This window comes from Candidozyma auris, chromosome 2, assembly GCF_003013715.1.
Source record: "Candidozyma auris chromosome 2, complete sequence".
In the NCBI taxonomy this organism is placed as follows: Eukaryota; Fungi; Ascomycota; class Pichiomycetes; order Serinales; family Metschnikowiaceae; genus Candidozyma; species Candidozyma auris.
Genome location: NC_072813.1, coordinates 2098204 through 2125682, shown reverse-complemented (window position 1 = coordinate 2125682; position 27479 = coordinate 2098204). Strand labels below are relative to the sequence as shown.

The following is a 27479-nucleotide window of genomic DNA, read 5'->3' as shown; positions in this document are numbered from 1 at the left end:
AGTAGTATCTCACTCATTACATCAAGAACCATGGCTCGAAATGAAATATGCAAAGCGCCAACAGGAAGGACACGGAGAATACGGAACAAGGAGCGGAACAAGCTTCTTTATACCCGTGCCCAGTGCCAACTTTGAAGCCGTTCATGCAGCCTCAACGCCTGGGTGGGCCAAATTCGCGAGTAGCACGGCGTTGATTGCCAAAATCGAGAGCCAGATCTGAGTGCCTTCCTGTACAAGCACAGAGCGTGATATTCTTCGATGAATGCTTTTTTTTATCTTAAAGATCAGTGAAGTACTCTTTCGCGCTAATTCCCCAGGCGGTCACCCACCATAAATAAGTGTTTCTGAGTGAGTTTTGACGACATTGCCACGTTTAAAAAATGGATGTCTCTTTCCTCTCTGAATACTTCCACTACCCGGACTCCAAGTCCAAGGAGTATAAGGACTGTCGGCAAAACACAACCAACCGATTTGGGGAGATCATGGGTTGGGTGTCGGCAGTGTTCTTGCTTGGTGTGACTTTTCAGAACTATTTGCTAGCCACCGGCCATTTGTATTTCAACAAAGTGCATGTTTTAGGGCCGATCAATAGTATGTGTGACCGCATCAACAGTTGCGGGAGAGAAGGCAGCGTCATCAATCGTATACTCCGAGGCATCACGAAATTCCTCAAGCACACGGCTTACGTTTCATATTTGAACCTTCTGGCCATCACTCAGATCGTTCTCTGGTCGTCAGTCTTCACCGTCTTGGCGCTCCTGGACATCAATGGCGGTGACTTGATCTTCTTGGCCAAGCGCTTAGGGCGCTTGTCGGTTGTGACTTTACCAACGGTGTTCTTCTTGACCATACGGCCATCTCCCTTGCCCAACACCCTCTATTTGAGTTTGCTCCCAATTCACAAATGGCTATCGCGTGGTGTTATAGTGCTTGCTATAATACATACCATCTTGTACCTCGGGTTTTTCAGCAAGAATGGAACATGGCAGAAAGCGTGGAAACTCGAGAATCTCTACGGCTGGGGTTCCTTGGCTGGGTTTCTCATGATCATCGTCACTTCACTTCTGAAGATTCGCGATCGCACGTATAAGCTTTTCTTCTTTAATCATTACTTCTGGAGTTGGGTTATCGTTTTGCTTCTTCCTTTCCACGTAAGGCCTGTTAAGACCACATACGTGAATATCTTAAACATAGCCATTTTGGCTTACCAGATTTTTTACAGAGTGCAAAATACTAGAACTTCTGAAGTTGGTGATTTCAAAGTGACTCATGTATCACCGAACTTGGCATTGGTAGATTTCCCCAACAACCTTATAAAGATCAGGGCTAATAATCCTGGTGCTCATGTTCGTATCACTGATCACAGTGGCAATATTCTCAAGCGTCTTTACAAGCAGATTATTCCCAACTACCACCCATATACATTGGTTTCGTTACCGCTGGATCGGTCGCAGAAGCTCATTGTACGTAAAGGTGCATTTCAATGGGTTGACAGTCGCAGATATAAAGTGTGTGGCTCATTTGACCCAAATTTACTACTTGTCAAAACAAGCAACAATGAAAATTCAAGGTTCTCTATATCGAAGTTGGGAATTAATGCGAGAAAAATGCTAATAGTTGTTGGAGGCTCCGCAATATCGTTTGCAATCCCTTTGTTGAGGGTACTGAACTATCATGGCGTCCCTGTTAAAATACTTTGGGTGATTCGTGACTATAGAGATATATCCATCCTTCGCCATTTTGAAGGCTATCTTCATGGGGACGACTTTGAAATTTTCGTTACTGGCAATCCTTCCGAAGTGTCTGAATCATCGCCTCTCTCAGGAATGCCAAGCTACGGAACTTTCCAACTATTGTCAAGGAAGCCCTCAACGTGTGGCTCGGAGCACAATGAGCATTCGAGATTGACATACACTCTTGATGAGGAATCAAACTTGAATCAGGAGCTGGAGAACGTTGATGTCGACTTATCAGATGAAGATATGCTGGACGATGAAGAGAATCGCGATTGCACCATTCAGCTGCTCAGTCCACTCAGTCAGTACAATGAACAATTCGAGGATAGCATCGAATTTGATGAGGATGATGCTATCGGTCAAGACATGAGGTCCACATTAACCCGTAAATCCAGCAGATCCCATTCCATTAATGAAAGATTCAACATCGACTTAGAAAAGGGCAATGTATCGCATACCCAGTTCGAGAACACTGTGAAAAGACTAAATTTGGAGAACCGCATCTATAAAGGCAGGCCAAAATTAAACTACCGTTATTACAATTGGTGCGTCAATCAACATGATATCTTTACACAATGCTCTGGGCCGCAACAGTTGGATGGATCTGGCCTTATTTGTTGCAGAGATATTCCAGGCAGAAACAAAATAAGAACAGAGCAAAGTCTTCCAGATGCTGAGAAAGTATGGGTGATATCGGCCGGTCCCAAGTCACTTGTCAAAAACGTGAAACTTTGGGCCAGTGAGAATGGGCTCAAATACCATGAAGAGGCATTTTACGTATGAGAAACAGCGGTTCGTTTTTGATAGCGTCTTCGTATTCGTAAATAGCTTTCTATATAGCGGTGCACAATTCAAAAAGTGGTTCGCTTGAACTCGTTCATTTCCCACTGAGCAGCAGCTGAAAAAACTCACCTCTCCGAATGTCTTCCTCTTCAGCTAGCGATTGAGCAATTCTCAGTTTTGCGATCTCGGCCGAAAAGGTGATTCCCACAACTCCCCAAGAAACAAGATACCAGATCTTATATGGGGTTTTGAAAAATCTCTGATTGTGTCCGTGATTATATCGATAATTGAAATAGTATCCGGATACCAACCCAACTAGTAAACCCTTCAAAAGGCCAATTGAACCTGCCTGAATTAGTTGAGAATTGATCTGGTCCATACGCTCTCTAGTTACTGTTGAGCGAGGCATAATGACCAGGTTAATTGTTCATAACAGCCGCGGAGGTTAAAAGAATAGATTTGTGTTTGTTGGTCCCATCAATATAGGTTGCGACAGATGCACTTGAAATAATGCGGGTTAAGTGGCACCAAATATGTGCGGGTCTTCTCGTCACACCTACCATTGAAATCAAATGAATTTAGCTCTATATTATCCTATATTAAAGTTATTAGTTATTTCATAAAACTTCATTAGTTCGTAATCATCATGGAAGTAGGCTTGTCCTCCTGGACTATGTATGAATACATACGCCACCAAGGTTGAGCATCCGAAGCTTGGGGGCATGTTGCACCAATAGGGCAGCGAAATCATTGAGACATGAATGCATTAAGAGAGACAGGAATTTGTTTGTTTCCTCGTTGCTTTCTAAAGGCATCTCGTGCATGTTAAGCATGGAGCCAACGGAGTGAAGGTTCCTCTCCATGCAATGTTCTTGTCTTCGGAACTGACCAGCGACATACTGCAAGAACTTGATATTAGCAATCTCAGAGAAATCAACACTGGTCGTGACTTCCGCAGAGGTGATTTCAACATCTGAAGGCTTTCCCTTATGGCTATAATTATTTGACTTGTCCAAGCGAGCGAGTTCCACGAAATAGGATCTTGAATAGTTGCAATTATCACAATTGCATTGGTTCACCAAGAGATCCTGAGAAGTCGTGGTACGTTTGTCAAACAACTGAGGGAGGTGACTAACCCACTCATTCATGAAGCTCGAAATGTGGAGGCTTGTGAGATTAGGCACATTGTGAAGTTGCGAGCACACTTTCGATACGTCAATGCTGTACTGATCATTGGTCGACTTTACCGAGTCCGACAAATTTATGAACACCTCCTCCAAAGATCCAAACAATTCGCTAAAAACATGATTTTCAACAACATTCTTAAACTGCGCCGTGTCTCCCAACGACTTGTAATGCACTATCGCCAACTTCTTCAATTTTGTACTCAATCCATAATACTGATTATACTGCTTCCAGCTTTCAAAGAAGCTAAATATGCAGCTAGCGGAGCATTCATGCAGACGAGTGCAGTTCATCTTAAGTTCAAGCTCTTCGAGGTGGTTGAGATCAACGTAGTGACGTATCTTGTAAAAATCGGTAATGGCATTATTACGGGCACGATGCGAGGTGGAGATCGAAAACACCTTTAATTTCAAATTAGATACACCGAGGTTGTCAGCCATCTCGGTGAAACGAAGGAAAGCAAGTGGAGAATGCAAATAAAGCCTGCTCAAATTTCGCAAATTCTGAGTTGGAGCTTCATAGGAACCGTAAAACACACTCTGAACGTTCTCGGTGTTCTGGAGGTAAGCATTGCTCTCCACGTACATGTTAAGTTGCTCTAAGATCGGATTTGCGGGCAACGCAAGGAATTCGCTTGTGCTAAAAACAAACCAGTTCAGAAGATTTAAGACCTTTTGATCTTTTCTCTTCACTTCACAATTGTCTTCGTCTTCGTTATCAATGCACTGCACGGAGTTCAGTGCTAGAAAGTTGGTGAGGGAACGAACGCAACGTAAACTTAAGACATCGTGGTTGATCATGCAAAGTGTGTGGGGAAGCTGGCTCCAAAACGTCGCCATTCTATCGTATAAATAAAGCAAACTGCTATCGTTATCATTCCCATGTGTGTTGACGACAAACTTGCGAATAAACCTAAAAGTGACTAAATTGAGACAGTCCGCAAATTGATGTAGTTTTGCAGCCGGTAAAAGCGTCCAGCCGTGAGAGTCAGCATTTGTACCACAGTACCATTGGCGGTCAGATTCAACCACCATTATATTTCTGTAGAGAGACTCATAAACCCGGAAGCGTAAGTAATAAGTCATGCGTGCCAACGTGAGCTGTGACTGCTGGTCACAGTTGTCCAAGATGGTATCAAGGACGTTGTTGGGAAGATCAATCAACCTCATTTTTATACAACCAACAAGTGGCAGAGTGTAACCGAAAATTTTTGTCAGTTAGTGAAATCAGGATGATGGAAAGGTTAAGTACTGTGGTGGTTCATTCTTTACCTGCGCAAATGTTGGACTGCAGTGACCAAGTTAGGAGCGCTAAGGGAACAATACCGTTCTGCATGTGTGCAGTATCCATCACAGAATGCCTCACAACGGATGTCTAGAAGGCCCTCTCCACACAAACTGCGGCGCGAAGGGCTTCGGACGTTTACCTCCGCTTAAAGAGGTCGCCCCTTTACAAATCGATTCTTTGAATTCCTCGGGGATAATAGCTCAAGTAACCAGCTTTGATTTCGACTGCAGGCTTCAAGAGTCTAGAAACAACTCTGTGCTCGTGGGGCCTCGAGCAATCGTCCCCTCTGTGGTTAAGTGGATGGAGTGGAAGTGCTCGGAAATCTGGGGTTCGGGCCACAGGAGAACCGCACGATCTATTTGCAGCAGTGCCAAGCGAGGCAAAAGAAAAAGTGCCACACTTTGCTCTTCTCGGATTAAGCGTTCAAGCTAGGCGGGAAAAGTCTGTCTTCACAACAGTCGGATTGCGGCAATTGTTCATTTTGTGTTGTGTCTAGCCTCAGAGGCAGCAACTTCTATGTCAATTACATGAGGGTACTTTAGGTACGCCACACACAACGCCATGGTTGCCATGGTTAGGAAAGGCACACTCCATGTCGCACTTTGGGCGGGAAAAAATGTCTAATTAGAACGCCTTTTTACTAACGCCCCTGTTCCATCCATTTGTCCGCATAGTTGAGCTTTCCCTCTGGCCCGTTGCCAAATTTTAAAAACAAGATTGTTGCAATTGGTGGGAAGACGCCCGTTTTACTCAAGGAAACCACTCTGAGTCTTGGAAATAGCTTCCCCTTTAAAAGATTTTGATCGATTAGTGTTACTAGACAGTTTTCAACCGCGAAGTCGTCAATATCTTCTCCTTGGCTTTCTTGACATTCGCCAAAACAGTTGATAGCACTCAATGGGCGGCCTGCCAATGAAACTGTGAGAGCCAGCCTAATGCTGTCGTAGTCGAGCTTTGCTGAACAGCCCTGTATATTCCACACCCTCCTCACAAGGTTTCTTAGTATGAGAATCGGAGCCTTTTCAGCAAACAATAGTAAAAGCTGATACTTCTTGAGCACCTGGTAATGATCAGCTTTATTGATAACTCTTGTGAATCTGTTGAAGTCGCCTAATTGTACGGCTGCACATATCCCTTCAAGAATGTCCAAAAATTTTGGACATCTTGCTCTGGAAGAATAAAATGTTGTTCTGATGTTATTCATATTCGGCTTTTTGCCGATTATTATGCCAAGTGGAATCAAGTGACGTAATATTTGAGTCACATTGGAGTTATCTACCATGTAGTTCGATGGAGTATTCAATAGGCACCAGTGAAAATGTTGATAAGCGTCAACGAAGTGGTACTTTGCCATATAGAATTTTCCCAAATAATACCTATACTGAACTTGTTGACTTTTAGGAAAGTCTATCATCTTCAAGTTGGCATTGTTCATATTGGAGAAGACATTTCGACACAAGAGGGGATTCAACAATTGGAAGTATGTCTGGCAAAGCCTAACACCAATGAACAACATTATTGACTTTTTCGCCGTTTCAATATGATCGTTGGCGCCCAATTGTGATCGTATGTTGTTGAAGATTTTTAATAGTAAGGATGCTAGGAATACCAATCTTGGCCTTCTATATTTCTCAACATAAAGAAGTTGGAGATCTAGTTGCGTGGCCATTGGTTTAATGATATCAATGGTATCCTGAATCAAAGGCGTCAATGTGAATCCATACAATTTATTGGTGAAAGCCATTGATAGAGCGTTGAGGTAGTTAGCGTATAAATCGAACGATTCGAGCATAGAATATGGATTCATTTGATTCGAAAGTTTTACAAAGCTTTCTACAAGCTCTTGGAACGCCATCCACTCATCGTTAAATAGATTTCGTCTTCTTATTTCTTCTCTTACTTGATTGTCAGAGAGCACGCCAATGTTGTAAATTTTCACAATCCATGGGTTGAGCGATGGATGGAGTCGAAGGAGATTAAGAAGACCTTGGGGTTGCTCTTTTGGACTTTGAAAAGAGGCAGACTGGACCTGCTGTAGGTAATCCTTAAGGATATCCATCGTGCCTTGGGGAAGACGTAACCTCGAGAGTTTTCGGTGCGCGACTGCTTTTTTGAAGCTACGTTAAATACTGGGATAAACGAGTTAAGCATAAATCATACTCACGCTATATCAATATACTTAATAATAGGTTATTTAAATCCTTAAGGTACTGTGTAGATATGTAATTGAATCGCTCAATTCATAAGTGATATGTTCAATGGCAACATTTAAGCACTCTATCTTTTCGTCTTACGATCAGTACATCGATTTGAATGACACGCTTCTAATATAATGTAGACGAAGATGTAAAATATTGTTTGCAGTATGATCTAATCTTCCGAAACCATTACGAAGGTTTGCAAATTCGTCGTGTGAGAGCACCGGTGCAAAGTATTTTTTGCGACAGTGCGACACAAATCTTGATCAGTTGCAAATAATCAAAACGACAGGACTACACACGCTATATCATGGGGAAGGCGAGCGATAATCCATCTTCTGTATCAGAGAAATCGTCTAAGGGACCAGACAATCAGCTTGTTGTGAAATATGACGATCCAGATACTAAAGTGGTAATCAGACTTCTTCCTCCGAATTTGACAGAGGAGGCATTTCTACTACAATTGCCATGCGAGGCCCATCCATTCGAGGGCGGCAAGAGCCTGCTTGTGAACTACTACTATCAAAGAGGCAGTCCGTCAACAAAACCTTTTGAGGAACCCACGTTCTCCAGAGCTTACTTTAAGTTCACACTGAAAGAGAAAGCCAATGCGTTTAGAAGTTCAATGGAAAAGATTGTTTTCGAGGATCTCGATAGCGGGGATCGGGTACGATGTGAGATGTTCAAGCCGATTTTTGGCTCTGTCGTTGATTTAACGCCGCCGAAGACTCCAGGAAGCATCATTCATGACCCTTTGTTCGTAAAGTTTTTGGAGCAGTTTGAATCGCCAACGGCATCTCATGACTTGGTTGCCATTATCAATTCAACAAATGCAGAGAAGGCAAGGCTTAAACGCGAAAAGAGTCGACCCAAAGCGAATGATAAAGACCAAACTAGCAAAGTGAAAGAATCAAAAGGGATACGACCTACTCGTGCAAAACAGTCGCTGAAAAGCGAGGAGAAAGCTCCGAAACATACGGATAAAAAGAAAGAGTCCAAAAAAAATAATGTAAAGACCAAAGAAAAGATCAATAAGAAATCGAACAAACACGACGAGGCAAAGTCAAAGAAGAAGAGTCCTTCAAAGCAAAAAAAAGCTGATGATGCAAACAAGACAAAGCGGTCCGGAAGCAGTTCAAAAGATGATTCTTCAAATAATTGTGAAAGTCATTCCAAACCTAAGAAGAAGGCACAGAGAGCACCGAAAAGGCAAATCACAAAGGCATCAGCAAGTACTTCTCACAGTGACTCGAAACAGCAGAATTCTAAAAGCGGTACACCTGGCAACGGAGGTAACACATAATAACTCATAAAAATTGTCAATTTTTTGAATTGGCTTACAATTTCGATTCTAGTTTGGTTTCAACAACACAGATTCTAATTGAGGATCTATTAATGCGCACTACTTGAATCTCGCATCGAAGTGTAACTTTTATCAATGATGCGATGTATAGGTAAATACAAGTACCTCCGATGTATCGTTGATAGCTCTGTCGCTTCTAGAAAATATACAACTGCTAGGCCCGATATCAGGCTTATGGAGGAGCTAGACTCCTCCATACCCACCATGGAGAAAATCCTCACCATTCTTCGTGACGCTGAAGAACATAATGATAAAACACTGCTGTTTTCCGAGACGAATACCAACAGCATTGTTGATGAAGAAACTTCACTTTGTCGTTTTCATACAGCTCTAGGAGCCAAACTTTTAAATTATCAGATTCATCGTCTACTTAATGACTTGGACATCGTTGGCAAATACAACGGTTTTGAGAATATAAAACCAGACACTTGCGAACATATTTTCAAGCATTATACTAGTGCCTTGCGTGAAAGCTACCTCCGGAAGCAAAACTCGGTCCCATTTGCCTCTCTAGGGGAAGGTTTTTTTCTCAATCCTGTTCAGCTCAACAACAAGATAAGACCTCAATTGAATGATATAGCGTCACAAATTCTAATGGGCTACAACGATACCAAACTTCCCTCGAAGTTCTCTAGCAACTTTCCAGTCATAAAATTGCCAAATCCATTCCGGGGAAAGGTCAAACATCCCTTGATCTTACAGAAGGGACTCAACGCCAAGGGGAAGCCGTTGAATATACTTCCTTTTCTTCTAGATGATGAGCATATTCTTGAGGACTTCTTGAACAAGCTTCGTAGCTCTATTCTGCCGAAGTTAATTGTGAACTTGATGAAAGCCCAGGAAGTGGAAGGGAGAGCTGCTTTTGAACTATTAATTACTAAACATTTGGGAGAATTTGAATTATGCAAAGGACCCCTAGAAGCGGTGAATGACTTTAATTTGAAAGATGACGAGGAACTTGAAAGTCATTTAGCTGTCTTGAAGGCGATAGTGGCGCATAAGAGCAATATACTTACACGTCTAGATTCGCTTCGAATATACAGATCAAGTATTTCCAAAGTCGACTTTTCAAGCCTAAAATCCTCAGAAGTCATGAAACTTTTGGGAAGATCGTTTGATAGGTATTTCAGTGCCTGTTACAGAGCTGATGCAAAGCAATGCGATTTTTGGGTGAAAGACCTTGTTCAGTTTTATCGACACAACTGGAGTAGTGAAGATTTCTTCGAAGATATGTTTGCTGAATCAATCAACAATCTTAGGGAAAGACTCACGAGTGCAACATTGCAAAGGCTTCAGGAAACGTGGACGCCAATGCTGAATTATATGACTGAAGATCAAAGGATAAACTCTAGGATCAAATCATAGTCTCTTCTAGATGAACAATCCCATGATCTGTTTGTGGCATTACACAGCTCAAATCTTTGTTGAAGTCAGTAGTTGTAAGTCTGAACTCTGTCTCGCCAAAGCTCGAGAAGTTTACTATCCCGTTGTCAACGGCAGCAATGACTATTGCTCTCCCGCTGGATCCTTGTTTAAGCTTTGCATCCCTAACACGGGTATAGGTGATGGCCAGATTCAGCAGCACACTCGCCTTTTTCTTTTCAGGCATAACATTGCGCCTATTCTTCGCAGTAGAATTGTTGCTTGGTATTGCTTGCACCTTTGCGGCTGGAATACCTGCTTGTTTCCATAACTTGACGATTTCGGTGAAGCAAGGAAATTTCTGCTCCTGGATATTAACAACACATAACTGATAATGGGATGGCGGTGGATCTTTTTTTCTGAAGTTAGTCGAAGGCTTCCAAATTTCGAAATCCAAGGAAAGTTCGCTCGCAACTGGTTTCTCGGGGCAAGGTTCGAGAGGCAGTCTGGCAGGTATATACTGAATTTCCTTAAACATCAGTCTGTAGTTGAAAAAATTCAACGATCCTAATGCGTGATTATGAATGACTTTTCTGTAGGTATGTCCGAGAAAGGCGAGAGTGTGCCAAACATTTGAGATAAAAGAGCTTTTTCTCCGATCCTTATTTGATATGGGTAGTTGCTGGGGTAATCTTTGTCCAAACGGTCGTACTATATAGCCCAATCTCTTTAAGAGAGAGTAGACCTGATATTTGTCGTGCAAAGAGGGATCAGTTGCAAATGCAATGGCATATAATTGGCTTAACGATATTTGTTTCAATGATGTGAAGTCGAAATTTGCCTCATCTGAAACTAAATAGTTTTCAAATGAAGTATCTGATAAATACAATAAAAGTGATCCCCTCTCGACTAAGTAAATGGTTTCTGCTGGCGTCAACCAGCATCCTTGTAGTTTAGGTTTGCAGTCGAAATTGTGTGGAATACCCATATCTTTGAAAAAGTTGCCTTTAGCGTGAGGAACCAAGGTCATCTCCTCTGATTCGATCCATACGCCAGCAAGAAACAGTTTCTCGTGGTGGCCCCTAATGTGATCGAGTGCCAAAAACATCTGACGACGGGCCTCTTGTAAAGCATACGACTGTACCGACGTATGGTCCACATCAAAATCCTTATCTGATCTCTTGGGTATTGACTCATCAGCAAGATTTAAAGACGCAAAACGGCTATTGAGAGCCTTCCAGTCCTGAACTTCATCCTCGAATTCTTCTTCCCAATTGTGTGTGTCATCTTCGCTCATGGATTGAGTGCTGCTTGATGTGCGAGGTTCGAGTCGCGATGTGATCTAAGACTACTTAAATTGCGATCTAAAACTTCTCAGGTCAAAATATTCCTAGTACCCAAGGACAGCCACAGGATCCACCGCTCATATTCAAAGCAGTATGACTTCCTCGGCTTTAACAGTTCAAAGTTTGGTATGTTATTCTCACTATTCGGCGTAGTAAAACCGGTTATTATGTCTCGGAAATCTAATACCAGGCTGAATCTATTTATGAAGATATGATGACAAATATCATCAGGCAGGTAACGCTCAACACGGTCTCTCGCTACAGAACATTACAGCAGTGTGTAGAAGGAGATTACTTCGATGCAATTTCCCCCACAAGATCTACTGGAAACAGAGATATCTTCGGTAATGATAAGACAAAGCTCAAGAACTCGGAAACGTCGCGATATTTCGAATGCGGGAAATGTGGAAGACAAATTGCTGGCGGGCGTTTCGCTCAGCACATAAACAAATGCCTTGAAAGAGGTCGGAGATGAAATTCCAATGCCAAAGATCGAGTCATCTTCATTGTGCAATCGAATTTGCTATACGAGAGAGTGGTGCCACAAGCCTGAGTGGCACCCTAGTTGACTTCGTGGCATCCACAAAGAAGGGAAGACCTATGGGGCTTCAACCATCGGAATACTATTGCAAGCTAATGCGGAGAGAAGTGCGTGCGCGAAGGGGGTATTTCTTAGGTGGAAAGACTTAGCTAGATTCACCTGGAGTTCACCTTTTGCGCCTTCCCCCCTCTTACGCGCCCTTTCTATCATGGATGTCGATACCCGTGGAACATTTTAGGGCTCAAGAAAGAATTTGAATTGAGGATTATATTTTACAAAAGTTAAGATGCTACAATTTAACTTCCATCAATCTATGGCATATAGGCATGTCAGAGATGACTTGACCCAATGCATACAAGACGGAGCGGACTCAAATCCTTCACCTAAAGTGGCAGGTACCGACATTTTGTTGTGCTCCCTGTGGGGCAGCACAAAACAAGCTTCCTCGATATATGAGCTATTTGCGGGGTATCACTAGCTATATAATGACTTTGCCCACGCTAAGGGTTTCTACATAACTCCTGAGTTTCATAAGTCCAACTCTAATTCCAACAAAGGCAGCAGCACAATGGCATATGTATTCGAAAATGAAATAGGCGATCTTCCCTTTGATGCAGAGCTCAACTCGAGATTTGTTTCTATTCGAAATGATAGTGGCGACGTCATTTATAGAAACGGTGCAATGCCTGATAAACTAATTGAGGGATTACATCCAACGCTCAAGACTTACGATGACATGTTTCGTAGGGCGGTTGCGCTCAATGAAAATAAGCCATGCCTCAGCTACAGACCATACGATTATATCAAGTGTAAGTCAAAAAGTGCTTTTGAGTCTTTCACTTACTCCGACGTGAATAGGAGAAGACTCGCAATCGGCTCAGGAATATTGGCAAGTTTACAAAAAGTGTGTCCTGATATGGTGGAGAGGCACATGAAGGAGTTCGAACTGTACGATTACCACCGCTATTCACCTATCGTATCCATATATTCTGCCAATAGGTATGAATGGTTGTTAACTGATCTTGCTTGTCATGCTTATTCTTTGGCCAACACCGCTTGTTATGATAATTTGGGGGACGACGTTACATCGCACATTTTAAAGATTACAGATTCTCCAATTGTCTTTTGCTCAGGTGACAAAGTCGTTAAGTTGGGTAAAATGAAGATGTCGTCTAAGATTCCGTTGAGAGTGGTTGTATCATTTGATCCAGTTTCTTTTAATATTAGAGGAATGCTTAAATTGATGGGCATAGATCTATACGAGTTCGGGGAACTTGAAGAGTTGGGAAGAATTGCTGCCTTCATGCCTTTAGCTCCTCACCCTGAAACTCTATTTACAATTTCATTTACATCTGGAACAACAGGGGCAATGCCAAAGGGCGTAATGCTCAATCACAAAGCTGCGGTGTGTGCGATGTGCTATTTGATGACTGGTCAGCCATTTCTTGAATCTGGCAAAGCATTTGCCTTTTTGCCGTTGACTCATCTCTATGAAAGAGAAACAAGCGCGTATGCATTGTGTCGTGGTTATAACATTGGCTTACCCGACATTTCTTACAATCGAGAGGATTATAACGCCTTTGAAAAGTTGTTGGAAGATCTTAAGCTTTTCAGGCCACATTATATTTCCCTTGTTCCACGACTTTTAACCAGAATAGAGAGCTTCGTGAAAGACTATGTGAGCCAACATCGAGAGAAACTGGCTATTGAAAATATTATTAAAAGAAAGACTCTTCAACAGAGCATGGCCGATTTTTGCAAAGGCGATGAATATGACAATGAGGCTTGGAGATCGTTGCGTTCTTTAATTGGTTTCGACGATCTCTTGTGGATTCAAGTGGCATCTGCACCAACCAATAAGTACACCCTCCAGTACTTAAAGGCATCTCTTAACATAGGTATTTCTCAGATGTACGGTCTTACCGAAACTTTTGGGGCAATGACCCAAAGCTTACTTTACGAAGCCGAACCGGGTTCTTGTGGAATCTGCGGACCCTCCGTCGAATACAAATTGCGTGATAGACCCGAGATGGGGTACAATATCCACGAGAATAAGGGAGAGTTACTTGTTCGTGGACCTCAAGTCTTCCAGTTCTATTTTAAAAACCCTGAGGCGACATCTAAGGACATCGATAAAGAAGGCTGGTTTTCTACAGGAGATGTTGTAGAGATTAGAGGTGGGAGACTCTATGTTATCGACCGGGTGAAAAACATTTTCAAACTCGCTCACGGCGAGTATATATCACCGGAAAGAATTGAGAATTTCTACCTATCAAGGAACACATTTGTTACCCAAGTGTTTGTCTACGGGCATCCCTCGAGAGAATACACAATCGCAATTGTGGGGATCAACGGAGACTTTGGACGGAAGGTCATTGGTCGAGAAAGTGTAAGTGACACTGAGATGATCAGAGAAATAAATAGAGGGACCCGTAAATCCAAGCTTTTGCAATTGATGAACAGAAATGTCATGGATTGCACGAATGGGATTGAGAGGGCAAAAAATGTGTTCTTCGATATAAACCCACTCACAGTGGAACGAAACGTGGTCACACCAACAATGAAGCTCAAGAGGGCATTGGCGGCAAAGTTTTTTGCCGACGTGATTTCGAACCTCTATGATGAGGGACCTTTGGATCTAGGTAGCAAATTGTAGGTCAAAAGATTGGACTACACCTCCTGTACATTCTGAAAGCTTCTCCACTTGTTGCATTTTTCTTTGACTTTTTTTTTCATCGAGTCACGTGATGGGTGACGGAAAAAGACCCCACCATTAAAATTCTAAGTAGACCACAAGAAAGACACCAAGACTGAAGTTAAAATATGGGCCCGCCGCCGCCAATAGTCATCGATGCTCAAGTAATATCGGGTATAACAGGCTCCATTTCAATAGCGTGCTGGATCATAGTGTTTGCCCCCCAAATTTACGAGAATTTCAGGCGAAAATCGTCAGAGGGACTCTCAATGATGTTCATAATCTTGTGGTTGGCTGGTGACGTGTTCAACGTTTTGGGAGCTGTTCTCCAAGGCGTTCTTCCCACAATGATAATACTCGCCATCTACTATACTTTGGCTGATATCGTTTTGTGGGTTCAATGCATCATTTACGGTGATGGAAAATCGTCTCCAGACTATGTGCATTTATCGCCTGCAAACCCAATAAATGAAGATGTACTTGAAACTGTCCTCTCTGCAGATAGGGCTATTCAGTGTTCCGACCTTGACTCTGCTCGTGGTGAGATCGATGAGTTCGAAATCTCACTGAAGACGAGTCCCATCATGTCGGCATTTTTCAAAATGCTAATGGTTATCCTTGTTTTTCTAGCAGGTCTCGGAGGCTGGTACATATCATATATGAACACATCTAGGAAGCACAAGGCTCCTGTAGACCTTGTGTTCGATCCATTGGCACAATTTTTTGGTTGGCTTTGTGCTTTATTTTATCTAGGTTCAAGAATCCCTCAAATTTTGTTGAATTACGAACGGAAGTCTTGTGATGGAATTTCTTTCATGTTCTTCTTATTTGCATGCTTAGGAAATTTAACTTATGTCATCTCCATTCTCGCCATAGATACCTCGTGGAATTATATTTGGGTGAATCTTTCATGGCTAGCTGGCTCTCTTGGGACATTGGCCCTCGATTTTACCATTTTTGTGCAGTTTTTTCTTTACAATGAAGGTGTTGACGACGATGAAAGCAGCAGTCTCACGAATAGCACCAATACCAACTCAGGTGAGCAACTCCTCAGCGGTCGTTTGGAAGGCTATGGTACAGTCTAATTAAGCAATTTAAGAACCAACCGTTTTCGGAAGTAATCGAACAGTACATGAATCATGGAAAACGATGGCCCCTGCATTCTCAACAGTAAGACAAGCATAATGTTTGTTTATTCAATAGGTTTTTGTTTGCCGAACAGTGCGTGAGTATGAATTGTTCGCCAGTGATGGCAAATCCGGAGATGTGCAAAATTGAATTTCTTGCTATGATATTCACAAGTTCGATGATTATAGAAGAGAAAGCTATCGCTCCACTCTTAGAAAAATGGTCATGTTGCATCTTCCATGACTAGACGCCATCTGGCAATGATAATAAAGGAAATCCATTAGATCTAGGATACATAAATTCCAATCACTTAACGACAAATTTGTTTATAATTATCTGTCAATCATATCGGTAATTGACTGCCCCTCGTGAACTTCATCATTGTCACACGGATAGAAGAGAACTGATTGATTCTTGGTTAGTTTTCTCCTCATGAGATTTTTTGCAAAAGTGCTTCGGATAACTGTTTTACGAGAGTGTAAATATCAAGAATGTTACCTTTCTTTTTTTTTCTTTTTTTTTATGTTTCAATCAAACATCCTCTGTCAGCCATCCAGAGCTCAATGTACCGTTCAAATACCCAAGGGGAAAGAATCTTGACCTACGACTGAGATAGTTTCTTCAACCAAGTGTGTAGTAATGCCAACCAAGAAGATGGTCGCATATTTGAGGCAGACGAGCGTTTTGTACCTGCATCGGTGACACTCCAAATTAGGCACGCACTCCGAGATGTGTGAAATGCATTATCGCATAAATGATATCGAGCGGCAATTAACACTTCTCATCCACTTCTTTCTGTCCTATTCATCGGATTTAGAATTTGAAAACTCTCCAGAAAAACTTTGGTAATGGTATCTTCGAAAGATCTGGCAGACACATCTTTGACGCGAGAGAATTTGGAGGGAGCGGCACCACAACCGAATATCAAGCTAGAGAGCGATAAGAGAAGAAAACGAAAACCACGGGGAATTATAGTTTGTAAGAACTGCCGAAAAAGGAAGGTCAGATGTGATAAGCAACGGCCATGTTCCAACTGCGTCAAGTTTCATCAAACAAATACTTGTACGTACGACGAACCACAAGCGGACAATGTCATGAAGGGTTTTCTCGAGCTTCGACTTCCCATGACGAAGTCTAATCTTTCGAGAGGTAACAAATTCCAGGATGACGACTTGATAAACAAGAGAAGGAAAAGAGATGATAGTGCTAAGCAGATGTTCGCTGCGAACAACACGCTCTCAGAGAACAAGGCATACCTCAAGCACCTCAAGGATCGAATTCACAACTTGGAGAGTGCATTTCTTAACGGTAAATCTAAATCCCTATCACAGTCGCTGCCCTCTATAAATGCTTCGCATGCAAGTCAAAATAGCCCTGGATACTCTGTATCAACACTCCCGTCGATAACGCTGCACTCGAACAATGCAAGCAATTGTGGAATTACTCCAACACAACAGCAGTCCTATGCGTCAGGTTCCATCACTAACTCATTTCCGATTCCATCAATAGTGCAAAGCTCATCAGAGCAAAATAGGCCCCAGCCTTCATCGCTCCCACCATTTAATCATCAAGCTACCAATAATCACGCGAGAAGAATACACTCATCATTGTTTGAAAGAAACAGCTTGCCCGAAATCCGCCATCCAGACCTTGACATTCGTCATGATTATCGTCCGATTTTCGAAGGAGATCGCACGGCGCATGGAGAAGGACTATCCGTATCTCATCCATTTCTGGGAAGCCCGTCGAGGAAATCGCCATTGGATAATTGCCAATCTTCCCATGCTCCGTATTTTATTGGGGTTAACCCTCATGCTCACATAAAGGACACAATAAATTTTTACCATGGATATTCTTCTGTTCACTACAAAGATCATTTAAGAAGACTCAATTTTGGCCCCTTTGCATGGTCATCATTGATGAAGAGGGATTATGGTTTGAGGCTTATGTGGGATTACGTTGTCTCCAAAAAAGAAAAATTCTCAACCAAGGGACAATTTTTAAGTCGTTCTGTGGCACTCATGTTTGCGCAAACCTCTGATGAAATGAATGATGAGAGTACAGCTACTATTTTATCCAAAGGCAGAGAAGATGAACATCTGGAAAAGCAATTTGAAAGGCGTGCTCTTCAGACAGATGGTGTAGATGACATGATTCCTTACGAGAAGGTCATAAGAGCGAGGCAGAAAACGAGTATGCAAAAGGTGCTTTTGAATAAGCATACTTTGTCCTTGGGTCTCACTGTATTTGATGGACAAATCTATAGAGAGCTTCAAATCATCGAGAAAATTGAGGTTGTACTACCGAAGAAGAGGGTATTGTGGAAATTAATCACACGATTCTTCCATTCAGTATATACATACATGCCCTTTATTGATGAAGATTATTTTCGAAAAGATGTCGAAAGCATTATAGGACCTGAGTCTTACGATGACGTTCCAATTGATAAAATCAGGATTGCAAAGAAGCTAGACTTTGCTACTGTCGGCATTTTGCTTATAATTGTTCGTCTTGCGTACCTCTCGTTGTTCTCGAACAACAGTGCCCTCAATGAAGCGATTCTCAATAACCCCAATCCGAATGATGAGGACAAGGTCATACAATACTTGATGAACAACCCAATAAATATCAACATCATCGATGTTGCAAGCTTATGCCTTGATCAATTTCAAATATTGAGACGAAGTAATTTTACTGTTCTTCAACTTGCTTTGTTTTTACGTCTTTATCACACTTATGCTCCAGAAGACGGCGATGGAGCTGACGGTGGGGACTCTCAGGTTCTAAACTCTGTGCTTATACAAACCGCCTATTCATTGGGCATGAATCGAGAGCCTGATGAAAATTTCAGATTCCAAGATGAGACACATAACAAGAAAGATCTGGTGGTATCTTGTGGCTTCAGATCTTCATTTAAGTTATTCTTTTGGCAACCCACCATCAACAGACGAAAGATACTTTGATATCGTGGATCCCGTATGTGAACCAGGCAGTGAAAACATACGAGATATCTCAAAGGATAGAGCCACTACCATCCGACTAAAAAGTTGTTTACCTTCACCAAAATTAAGAAAAATCCTCTCTTATGCGCTAGACATCAGGCAGGGCACAAACTTGCCAACCCTATGTGAAGATTTGTCAGATTTTGAAGTTGATCTTTACAACAACCTTGGTACGCTAAGTGACTGTATCGTCCGTTCTGGTGTGGATGACCAGGCGGTAGCGACCAGGAATATGAAGGTGAAAATCTATCTTTCACTCAAGACATTTTTGATCTCCGTCTACTTCCACATTTATCTATTCTATGAGTCAAAGGATGTCGGTATCTCCTATTTTTATCTTAGGAAAAGTCTTCTCACTAGCATTGGGGATATTATGCCACATTACGTTACACTTCTTGGAAAAAGTGAAGTGATAAGTGATATGATAATCAACCCTACTCTTGAAATGGCAATTCACAAATCTAATCAGATCAATCTTTCGGTAATCGTGAGAGTGAACTATTTAATTTTTCACCTCAAAAAGTCTCCGGATCATGAGAGATTGTGGCGTACTGATAACGCATACTTTAACTATTTTCAGCTTCTCTGCCAACTCTCATCAGCGGTGACAAGAGCAGCTGAATTCACCATATCGGCTATAAGCAAGTTGAGCAATAGATACTACTATGCCTGGAGAATCACTAGAGGGCAAACGTATTTATTGAAGACAATCACGTTGACTCAATTTTATGAGGACAACTACCTCAAAGCTTCCCAACTATATTCGATCCGATACACCTATGACCAAGTCAAGGTGTTGGTAACCATTTGTGAAAGCACATTGTCAAAATTCTCGAAAACAGAATTCTGTACTTATGGCTTTACTACAAATATGGATAAAGATTTGTATAGATCTAAGCCTTACACATCGGAGACTTTGCAGTCGAATTTAGCAACCGACTCCTCGACTGTACCACTGAAAAGCTCAACGAACTCCGAAATCGATAAAATTTGGCTTCAAGTTTTATCACTCAAGCATGACATGGCATTGGCGGGGAATTCTCAAGACGCAATCGATTTTAAGGCACCGATAACACCCACAACAAAGGGTGCAGATAATCGTGATGAACTGGTAACACAGGACAAGGACATGATGATTTCAGATCCTTCTGCCGATTTAGAGCGCTTTGGGTATGATTTAGAGATGGCTACAGCATTTGATCTTCTCAGTGAAATGCCATTCGAAGAGATGCTTGATGTGTAAGTTTCATACTACGTAAATATACATGCGGGCGTGTCCCACAGAAAACAACTTGGTCCTCATCTCGCGCGAAGTATCATATAAACTCAAAACGATACCTTTCCCAATGCTGCAGAGAGCCTGTCCAAATATACCTGAAAAATCCAGCAGGATGAATTTGCCCGAGGGAATGTCGAAGAATGCCTGGAAAAAACTACAAAAAAAACAGCGGTGGGAAGAACAAAAAGAGACCTATAGAAAAAGGCGAAGGGAGAAAAAGTTGGCTGCAAGGAAGAGAAAGGCCGAGATGAAGATAAACGGAGGTACTGAATCCACTCCGCAAGGACCTGGATCGACAAAGCGCAGCATACCTCTGCAACAAGAAAGCACAGATGTCACTGTCATCATGGATTGTGACTTTGATGATCTCATGAACGACAAGGAGATCGTATCGCTAAGTAATCAAATAACTAGATGTTACTCTGCGATGAGACATTCAACGCATAAATTAGAACTCACGATTTCATCTTTTAACAGAAGATTAAGGGAACGTTTCGAAGGCTCTCTACCTGACTATGCAAAATGGAGGGATATTGAGTTTATGACCAATACTTCCCTAGATGAAATAATCCCAAATGAGTCTGGTAAGCGTTCGCAATATGTGTACTTAACTGCCGACACTGATGAAGAGCTTACCGAACTCCAATCTGGTGTCAAATACATTGTTGGTGGAATTGTCGACAAGAACAGACACAAAAAGCTTTGTCTTGAGAAAGCCGAAAAGTTGGGTATCAAAGCTGCAAGGTTACCGATAGGAAAGTATATTCATTTGAATGGAAGACAAGTTTTAGCAACGTCGCATGTTTTCGAGATTATGTGTATGTGGTTTGAAAAAGGAGGAAACTGGGAGGAAGCGTTCAACACAGTGCTTCCTCCTCGAAAGCTCAATTTCACTTGCGAGAATCGATTGGTTGAGACAACCGATCCAAAAGTCGAAGTAGCTGATGAGCCAGAAAAGTGATAGAATTAGTGTTTGGTCAATTTTTCGAATTACTCGCGTAGGTAGAACAGGATAATGAGTCAGGATGAAGTGGAAGATTCCTTGCTCTTCGCCGGGTAAATTTGTGAGCCGGGCTCATTGTAGGAGTCTTTAAGCTATAAAAATTTCATCTCACGGGATTTCTACCTTTCATTTGTATCGTCTCCATTCAACCTCCAATCTAACCACGATAAGAATACTGAGAGCAATTTAGCAGAGGACTGGATCCCGTTGTAGCATTTATTAAATTATTTGTTGTTATAGCTACCTCCATACTCTTCGAAAATCTGTCTACAACGAGGTATACGACAGCAGATCAACATTCATAATCTCAACATTAAAAACCCCGAATTTGATAACCTGCAGATTTTTACGTACCCAACTTTTGTATCACAAGTCAGGATAAACAATCTGTTTCGCTCTAAAATGTCAAGTTACGCTATGAGTGCTGGCCTGTACTTACTCTGGGTATTTTTGAATCATTTGACATCAAACACGATGCTTACCCCACAGATGGATACCCTTCGCTCGATTGACCATGCCTAGTTCTTGAATGTAACTAAAGCTCAAGTGCTTTAGCGAACGTGGACACGTTTTCGTAACTTCCTGACGACAATTTTATCGTGCTCGAGTGCATCATATCCACTAGCAGATTAGGCTTTAAACCAGATCCGAGTTTGCACAGGCGTGAGAGGCTCAGTGAGTATGGATGAGCTTGTCTTTTAAGAAGCAAGTCAGAGGAGGGAAGTCAGAGAAGAGGAGGTTAAAAGCAAGAGAAACCAGAGTAGCATGATTTTATAGTAATGAAGTCGATGACAAGAACAGCGATGGCTAAGAAATTGCAAAATTGCTTTCTCAGCTTCAACAAGAGAGGGCAGGTCCTCAAAAGCTCATTTTGGATTGTCATAGAGTCGGAAGAAGAATAACTTGTTTGGCAAGCCAGAGTTCGCGATTTGCTAGCCATGTTGGTGCCGATGATTTTCGCCTAAGCAGTGGTCTTCAAATGTCTAGTGAATCATTCTTTCATGTTTTCATTGAGAACGGGGTTGTTGAGATTCGAGGGTTGAGACAGCTTTCCAGCTAAGAAAAGCAAAAAGGTTCTTCAGTTCAATAAAGTTTTGGTGTCACTTTTTTCTATCCGATTTCAAAAGTCTTCCTTTCCTCGCGAATAGTAATGATAGACGGCACCTCCACTCAACGGCATAAAAGCTTGAAAACTTGTTCGCTTGCTGCGCTAACCAATACACAGGCCCCTATCGGAAATGTTCTGGAGGGCTAGGCATACCAACGTTCATTTAGGAATCTTCGTTTTAAGATTGTTTGGTCTCATCCTGCCTTGACTCCCAGAATAAAATTGTTCTCGCGAGACTACATACCGTATCGAGAGCGAAAAAATTTGACGGCTTTTTTTGTACGTTCAATTGCCCAGTTTGAGGCATGTAAATTTGCTGTGGAACTATTTTCATAGTAACATTTTGCGAATGCCACCGGTGCACGGAATTCGTGCGAGATAATCTGAAATTATAATTTCAAGCTTCCCTGGTATGTAAAATATGCGGCAATGCGACTATCAAGTGAAGAAAAATTGAATTGCTCACCTCTAAATTAGACCCACAAATTTTAACTTGGTCCAGAATCGGTATTATGGCTAGTTTGGAGTCTGTTTGTTTTTTTTTTTTTTTAATAGAAAGATTTCATGTATCAGAGGAGCGTTAGGATTTCAGTGTTGCCACTTCCATACTAACTCGAAAACTATATCATTATAGAAAACAAAGCGCCTAATATCCTCAACTGGTGTCAATCCATTACCGTGCGGTGCGAATGGTCCACTCTGAAATTCAGCCGTGACTATTCGATGAATTTCCACTCGTCATTAAGTGTGCATTTATTAACCCATTGGAGTAACTCGTCGCATCGCCGACCTGAAGGCTCGAGTCAGGAGCTCTGGAAGGGTCGCTACCTCGTTCCCTAGCTGTCGTCGCCCTTTGTAAGTGATAGGTAACAACCTTGTAGTTGGCGTAATTTGCAGTCAGAAGGAGAATGTGTTAGGCTCGCACATAGTAGCTTTTGACATATTTAATTCCCTAGGTCGAGACTAAGTGCTAGCGTACTCTAGGGACTTATATAGACTTGATAACCACAGTCGTAGAGTCGTACGGCTTTTTGACAGAGGTACGGGAAGATCGGATCAATGACTCTTTACTGGTAATTTTCCATGGTCCTTACATGAAACTAAGAGGAAAAAATAGAATTTAAAAAAAAAAAAAAAAAAAATGGGATGAAAGGCAAAGTTTCCACCGTTGATGGTTCTATGGTGATCCTCGCAAAACTCATTTTCACGCTGTCCGCTCCAAAGGGGTCTTCGAATCTCACTGAGGCACTTTTTTAACCTTCTCACGTGCAAGTAACTCAATTCCAAATATAGAGTGGAAGATGCAGATGGTATCGCTCACAATTACACGAAGCCAATCACATGAAGTCAAATTCACTGTAAGTATGTGTTCGCCTCTACTTATCAATTGACTAGATGCAAATTATTTGATGTGAAAGAAAGATTCAGGGATTTGGTGTGAAGAGCGTGCCTCTTGGCGGGCTGAGCACCCTCCTGACAGCTGTTACGCCGCGAGTCTGGTTGTCGGGCCCGCACCCGTGCCTTCTTGATTTCTCCCCTTGGACGAAGTGGAAATCCAGGGAAAAAAAATACACATACACTTCATATTTACCCGTACTTCAACACCAAGGCCTTTTGGCTACACCACAACAGAGTATAACTTCGTTGAAGCTGCAATCACAATTCTAAACAAGTGTCGCCATCTTGTTTACTGAGTCTCCAATAAATCTATTTTCGAGGGCAAGTTCTACTTAAGAACAATTACACGTACGTATTTTAATTACTTGAGCTGACTTTTGTGTATCCCCAGACTCAACCCTGATCAGTGTTCACTATTCTCACATAAGACATCATCAGTCGATAACAAAGTCGAGTACTACTGTGATCCAGTGCTAACATTCAGAGAATGGTTCCTCCTCCCGCCGAATTCCGTAGAAAGCTAGTCATCGTTGGAGATGGTGCCTGTGGAAAAACTTGTCTTTTGATTGTTTTCTCTAAGGGTACATTTCCAGAGGTTTATGTGCCAACTGTCTTCGAGAATTATGTCGCTGATGTTGAAGTTGATGGAAGGAAGGTTGAGTTAGCTCTCTGGGATACTGCCGGTCAGGAAGACTACGACAGATTGAGGCCCTTGTCGTATCCCGATTCAAATGTGATATTGATCTGCTTCTCAATTGACTCACCGGATTCGTTAGACAACGTTTTGGAGAAATGGATTTCGGAAGTTTTGCATTTTTGTCAGGGCGTTCCAATCATCTTGGTTGGTTGCAAGGTGGATTTGAGGAATGACCCCGTCACCATCAAGCAGTTATCACAGGAGAACCAGCAGCCTGTTTCCGAGGCCGAGGGGAGAGCCGTTGCGCAAAAGATTGGTACTCAGTACTACTTGGAATGCTCCGCAAGAACTGGCCAAGGCGTGAAGGAAGTTTTTGAGACTGCCACAAGAGCATCCTTGCTGACTAGGGAGAAGAAGGAGAAGAAGAAGAAATGCGTTGTCTTGTAATGGGCAAGCTAGCTTTGCTTACGATCATGTGGGTGTTACGAAAATTTTCACCGGCACCTATAGCTCTAGGTTCTCGGCTTCTATACTTTCCTCTTTTTTTTTCCTAATCTAGAATCTAGTTTGACTTGACTTTTACGCCGTTTATTGTTTAGCAAATTCATGGTATGTTTGATACCTTATATGTAGGACCATTGGTGAGGTATCCAATGACAACCTTTCGAAAATTATTACAGTAGCGCTTTTCTAGGATCCCCCCGAACTTTCAATCCAACATGTTGAGCCGCTCCTCGAAGAGAGCTTTCACTGTTACTCGTGCTGTGCTACAGTCAGGTGTCTTTCCTGCTAGGAAAAATACCGCCACTAGTCTCACCAAGGAAGAATTACAGCACAATCCAAACGCTCTTCAGGCACCTAATAGAACACAAACCTGGACTCCTAGTCAAAAACCCAAGGACGATGTCATTGCAGAGAATGCCGTAAGATTCGTTCAAAGAGATTTAAGCGATCAGCCTCAACCTTATGCTGCCATAAACTTGATAGCTCAGGAACCTATTAGATTCATAGAGCATGGGAATATCGCTGTTTGTGATGGTAATAAAGGATCAACGTTGCAGGGACACCCTAAGGTCTTCATTAACTTGGACCAGCCTAAGGCAGCTACTTGTGGCTACTGCGGCTTGAGATACGCTAAAGAAGAGTACAAAGACTTGATTCAGAGCAATGAAAACTAATAGTCATCATGTTGACGAACCCATGCAAATACACATACTTCATTTCATCAATGCCAGCACTAGTTATGGCGCAAATTCTCTTTGAGGTTTAATCACTGTGTCTCTCTTTCTCCATATCTAAAACCTGCTTATTGGAAAAAACCTCTTCTTAGTTCTGATGTAGTCTCCTATCGATAGTAAAATTAAGAGCATATTCAGCAGGGCAAAGATCGTTTGAATCATGAAAGGTGGAGTTCTTTCAAGGGAGCCTCTGTGGTGTCATGTGCTTCACTCCATATGACCACCGAGGTAGCCTATCCGCGGTATTAGCGTGTAGCCGGCTTAATGATTAAAGAATCCGTCCATCCTTATTGCACCATAAATGATCAAAGGAAGTCCGCTTGTATTACTTAAAGAGCTATCTGTGGGATTTGGGTATGGCCTCTGGTTCTCTCGTCACCATCTCATCCACTCATTCATCATCATCCCGTTGGGAATCGTGATTTTGTTCACTATTTTGTATGGCCTCAACGTACTTTTAAGCGATGAACTAAAGATTCAATTCCCCGCCTCAGTATTAGGCATGTTGATCAACCTTATAGCTTTATGTGTTCTCGATGCTGTTGCTTCATTGAAGGACTCTAGTCAAAAGCCGATTGCGATGTTAGGGAATGCATTTTGGTGGATGTTAGAGAAATATTTGATGATAATAAAACCAAGCATGAATTTCTCCTTGAAATGGATCAATGTGTTCTTCATTCCATCATTCGTCGTGCTTCCGTTGAGCGACCATATCACCTTCATCGAATGTTTAAAAATCGCTGGCGTCTTTGTTGTGGGAGGAGCAGCATTGATGATATTCGATGTTTACTCAATAATATTGCTCAAGAAACTTCTATATGCATTAAGTATTCTAAAGGTTGATGATAAATATGGATCATCAACTGGCGCTCATCTTATTCCCAAAGAATCGGGCGAATCGCCTAATGATGATTCAGAAATGAATGGCTTACCCTTCTTGAATGTTAATCACTCATATATCTCAGCTATAAACGACATCACCACGATTGATTTGACGCAGTTAAGATCTGTCAAAACTGCCCCTGAGCATAAATCAAGACCATACAACTGTTCAAATAACTCAATTGGGATGGATGTCGTGGAGGAGGATAATTTGAGAAGGTTCTCAACTTCCCCAAACATTCTCCAAGAACAACCATCTGAGGCTACTTCGGATACCCACATGTCACTCAGATCCAGTTTCTCGCAAGCAGATAAATCAAAAGATCCGATTGCACATTTGTCAGGCATTTCAAGAAGCACAACTGTGTTCATTTCTAATTACATCGATTGGTTTCTTTTTTTTGCCATGTTTGTGGTGTCACTACCCTTGTATTATGTGTCTTCCATTCATATAATGCTCTTCTATCACCTCAGTTTGACTGTGTTGTCTTATTATGTTGCATTGCTAATACCAATCAAAGTTCCTCATTTGAGAAAATTTGCGCATCCAATTTTGATTTCAACTGTCTTGATATTATTTATCTGCTTCATTGGCTCGCTCATCTATCATAAAGGTGTCCCACAAGGCTTTCTACAGGATTTGCAGTTTTACAAGACAGGAAAGACTTATCTTCGTCTTTTTAATAACAAGGCCATGTATAATAATGGAGAGATTATTCCCGAATTCCATCGAAATTTCACTGCTGTTCCCCTCTGGCCGGGATGTGGTGACATTCTCTCATCATTGATGGACATATCCATCGTATCTTTATCCTTACCCATGTTTACCCATAGACGAGACTTCAAAAACAACTTTTGGGTCCTCATGCCACCCATTCTTGCTTCAATAGCACTCACATTTTTTTGTTATCCGCTTGTCTGCTACCACATCGGTATTAGCCCAGAAAGGTCCATTGGCTTCATAGGAAGACTGGTCACATTAGCTCTTGGAACTCCCCTTATTGGCGCTCTAGGTGGATCTGTTTCCTTGATGGCCGTTTGTACTATTTTGAGCGGCATTTTGGGTGTGCTTGTAGGTGACTCCTTTTTTAGCCTTCTTAGGATATCGTCAGACGATTTTGTCACGAGAGGTGTGACGCTAGGTATAAACTGTGGAGCAATTGCAACTGCTCATTTATTAAATGTTGATCCCAGGGCCGCGTCTATGAGTTCATTGAGTTTTAGTACTTTTGGAACAATCATGATTATTCTCGCTAGTATTAACGCAGTCCGCGAACTTATTCGATCGTGGGTTGGGTTGTGAAATAG

The 27479-nt window shown here is 41.9% G+C and overlaps 14 protein-coding genes across 14 annotated transcripts; 12 read left to right on the top strand and 2 right to left on the bottom strand. All coding sequences in view use genetic code 12, as the record gives it.

Annotated features, from left to right (window-relative positions):
* Nucleotides 1-380: 380 nt before the first annotated feature.
* Nucleotides 381-2519, top strand: CJI96_0002426 (putative ferric-chelate reductase; the record flags this gene model as incomplete). Its single annotated transcript, XM_029035945.2, has 1 exon — nucleotides 381-2519. One exon carries the CDS (start codon nucleotides 381-383, stop codon nucleotides 2517-2519), a length of 2139 nt encoding a protein of 712 aa, XP_028891187.2.
* A 671-nt stretch (nucleotides 2520-3190) lies between these two features.
* Nucleotides 3191-4873, bottom strand: CJI96_0002425 (uncharacterized protein; the record flags this gene model as incomplete). The annotated part of the gene is made up of 1 exon (XM_029035944.1): nucleotides 3191-4873. The coding sequence occupies one exon, from the start codon at nucleotides 4871-4873 to the stop codon at nucleotides 3191-3193; it is 1683 nt and encodes a 560-aa protein (XP_028891186.1).
* Nucleotides 4874-5631: 758 nt separating this feature from the next.
* On the bottom strand, nucleotides 5632-7050 carry CJI96_0002424 (uncharacterized protein; the record flags this gene model as incomplete). Its single annotated transcript, XM_029035943.2, has 1 exon — nucleotides 5632-7050. The coding sequence occupies one exon, from the start codon at nucleotides 7048-7050 to the stop codon at nucleotides 5632-5634; it is 1419 nt and encodes a 472-aa protein (XP_028891185.2).
* A 449-nt stretch (nucleotides 7051-7499) lies between these two features.
* On the top strand, nucleotides 7500-8492 carry CJI96_0002423 (uncharacterized protein; the record flags this gene model as incomplete). The annotated part of the gene is made up of 1 exon (XM_029035942.2): nucleotides 7500-8492. One exon carries the CDS (start codon nucleotides 7500-7502, stop codon nucleotides 8490-8492), a length of 993 nt encoding a protein of 330 aa, XP_028891184.2.
* A 135-nt stretch (nucleotides 8493-8627) lies between these two features.
* Nucleotides 8628-9917, top strand: CJI96_0002422 (uncharacterized protein; the record flags this gene model as incomplete). The annotated part of the gene is made up of 1 exon (XM_054702088.1): nucleotides 8628-9917. One exon carries the CDS (start codon nucleotides 8628-8630, stop codon nucleotides 9915-9917), a length of 1290 nt encoding a protein of 429 aa, XP_054558063.1.
* Nucleotides 9918-11353: 1436 nt separating this feature from the next.
* Nucleotides 11354-11735, top strand: CJI96_0002421 (SAGA histone acetyltransferase complex subunit SGF11; the record flags this gene model as incomplete). Its single annotated transcript, XM_029035939.2, has 2 exons — nucleotides 11354-11386; nucleotides 11451-11735. 2 exons carry the CDS (start codon nucleotides 11354-11356, stop codon nucleotides 11733-11735), a joined length of 318 nt encoding a protein of 105 aa, XP_028891181.2.
* A 634-nt stretch (nucleotides 11736-12369) lies between these two features.
* CJI96_0002420 (uncharacterized protein) lies at nucleotides 12370-14457 on the top strand (the record flags this gene model as incomplete). The annotated part of the gene is made up of 1 exon (XM_029035938.2): nucleotides 12370-14457. The coding sequence occupies one exon, from the start codon at nucleotides 12370-12372 to the stop codon at nucleotides 14455-14457; it is 2088 nt and encodes a 695-aa protein (XP_028891180.1).
* A 167-nt stretch (nucleotides 14458-14624) lies between these two features.
* CJI96_0002419 (cationic amino acid transporter) lies at nucleotides 14625-15581 on the top strand (the record flags this gene model as incomplete). Its single annotated transcript, XM_029035937.2, has 1 exon — nucleotides 14625-15581. One exon carries the CDS (start codon nucleotides 14625-14627, stop codon nucleotides 15579-15581), a length of 957 nt encoding a protein of 318 aa, XP_028891179.2.
* A 1137-nt stretch (nucleotides 15582-16718) lies between these two features.
* On the top strand, nucleotides 16719-18587 carry CJI96_0002418 (fungal specific transcription factor domain-containing protein; the record flags this gene model as incomplete). Its single annotated transcript, XM_054702087.1, has 1 exon — nucleotides 16719-18587. One exon carries the CDS (start codon nucleotides 16719-16721, stop codon nucleotides 18585-18587), a length of 1869 nt encoding a protein of 622 aa, XP_054558062.1.
* Nucleotides 18588-19071: 484 nt separating this feature from the next.
* CJI96_0002417 (uncharacterized protein) lies at nucleotides 19072-19869 on the top strand (the record flags this gene model as incomplete). Its single annotated transcript, XM_029035936.2, has 1 exon — nucleotides 19072-19869. One exon carries the CDS (start codon nucleotides 19072-19074, stop codon nucleotides 19867-19869), a length of 798 nt encoding a protein of 265 aa, XP_028891178.2.
* A 283-nt stretch (nucleotides 19870-20152) lies between these two features.
* CJI96_0002416 (tRNA (guanine(9)-N(1))-methyltransferase) lies at nucleotides 20153-20866 on the top strand (the record flags this gene model as incomplete). The annotated part of the gene is made up of 1 exon (XM_029035935.2): nucleotides 20153-20866. One exon carries the CDS (start codon nucleotides 20153-20155, stop codon nucleotides 20864-20866), a length of 714 nt encoding a protein of 237 aa, XP_028891177.2.
* A 2451-nt stretch (nucleotides 20867-23317) lies between these two features.
* On the top strand, nucleotides 23318-24498 carry RHO1 (Rho family GTPase RHO1; the record flags this gene model as incomplete). Its single annotated transcript, XM_029035934.2, has 3 exons — nucleotides 23318-23378; nucleotides 23752-23762; nucleotides 23899-24498. The coding sequence occupies 3 exons, from the start codon at nucleotides 23318-23320 to the stop codon at nucleotides 24496-24498; spliced, it is 672 nt and encodes a 223-aa protein (XP_028891176.2).
* Nucleotides 24499-24770: 272 nt separating this feature from the next.
* Nucleotides 24771-25229, top strand: CJI96_0002414 (uncharacterized protein; the record flags this gene model as incomplete). The annotated part of the gene is made up of 1 exon (XM_029035933.2): nucleotides 24771-25229. One exon carries the CDS (start codon nucleotides 24771-24773, stop codon nucleotides 25227-25229), a length of 459 nt encoding a protein of 152 aa, XP_028891175.2.
* A 361-nt stretch (nucleotides 25230-25590) lies between these two features.
* Nucleotides 25591-27474, top strand: CJI96_0002413 (uncharacterized protein; the record flags this gene model as incomplete). The annotated part of the gene is made up of 1 exon (XM_054702086.1): nucleotides 25591-27474. The coding sequence occupies one exon, from the start codon at nucleotides 25591-25593 to the stop codon at nucleotides 27472-27474; it is 1884 nt and encodes a 627-aa protein (XP_054558061.1).
* Nucleotides 27475-27479: the final 5 nt, after the last annotated feature.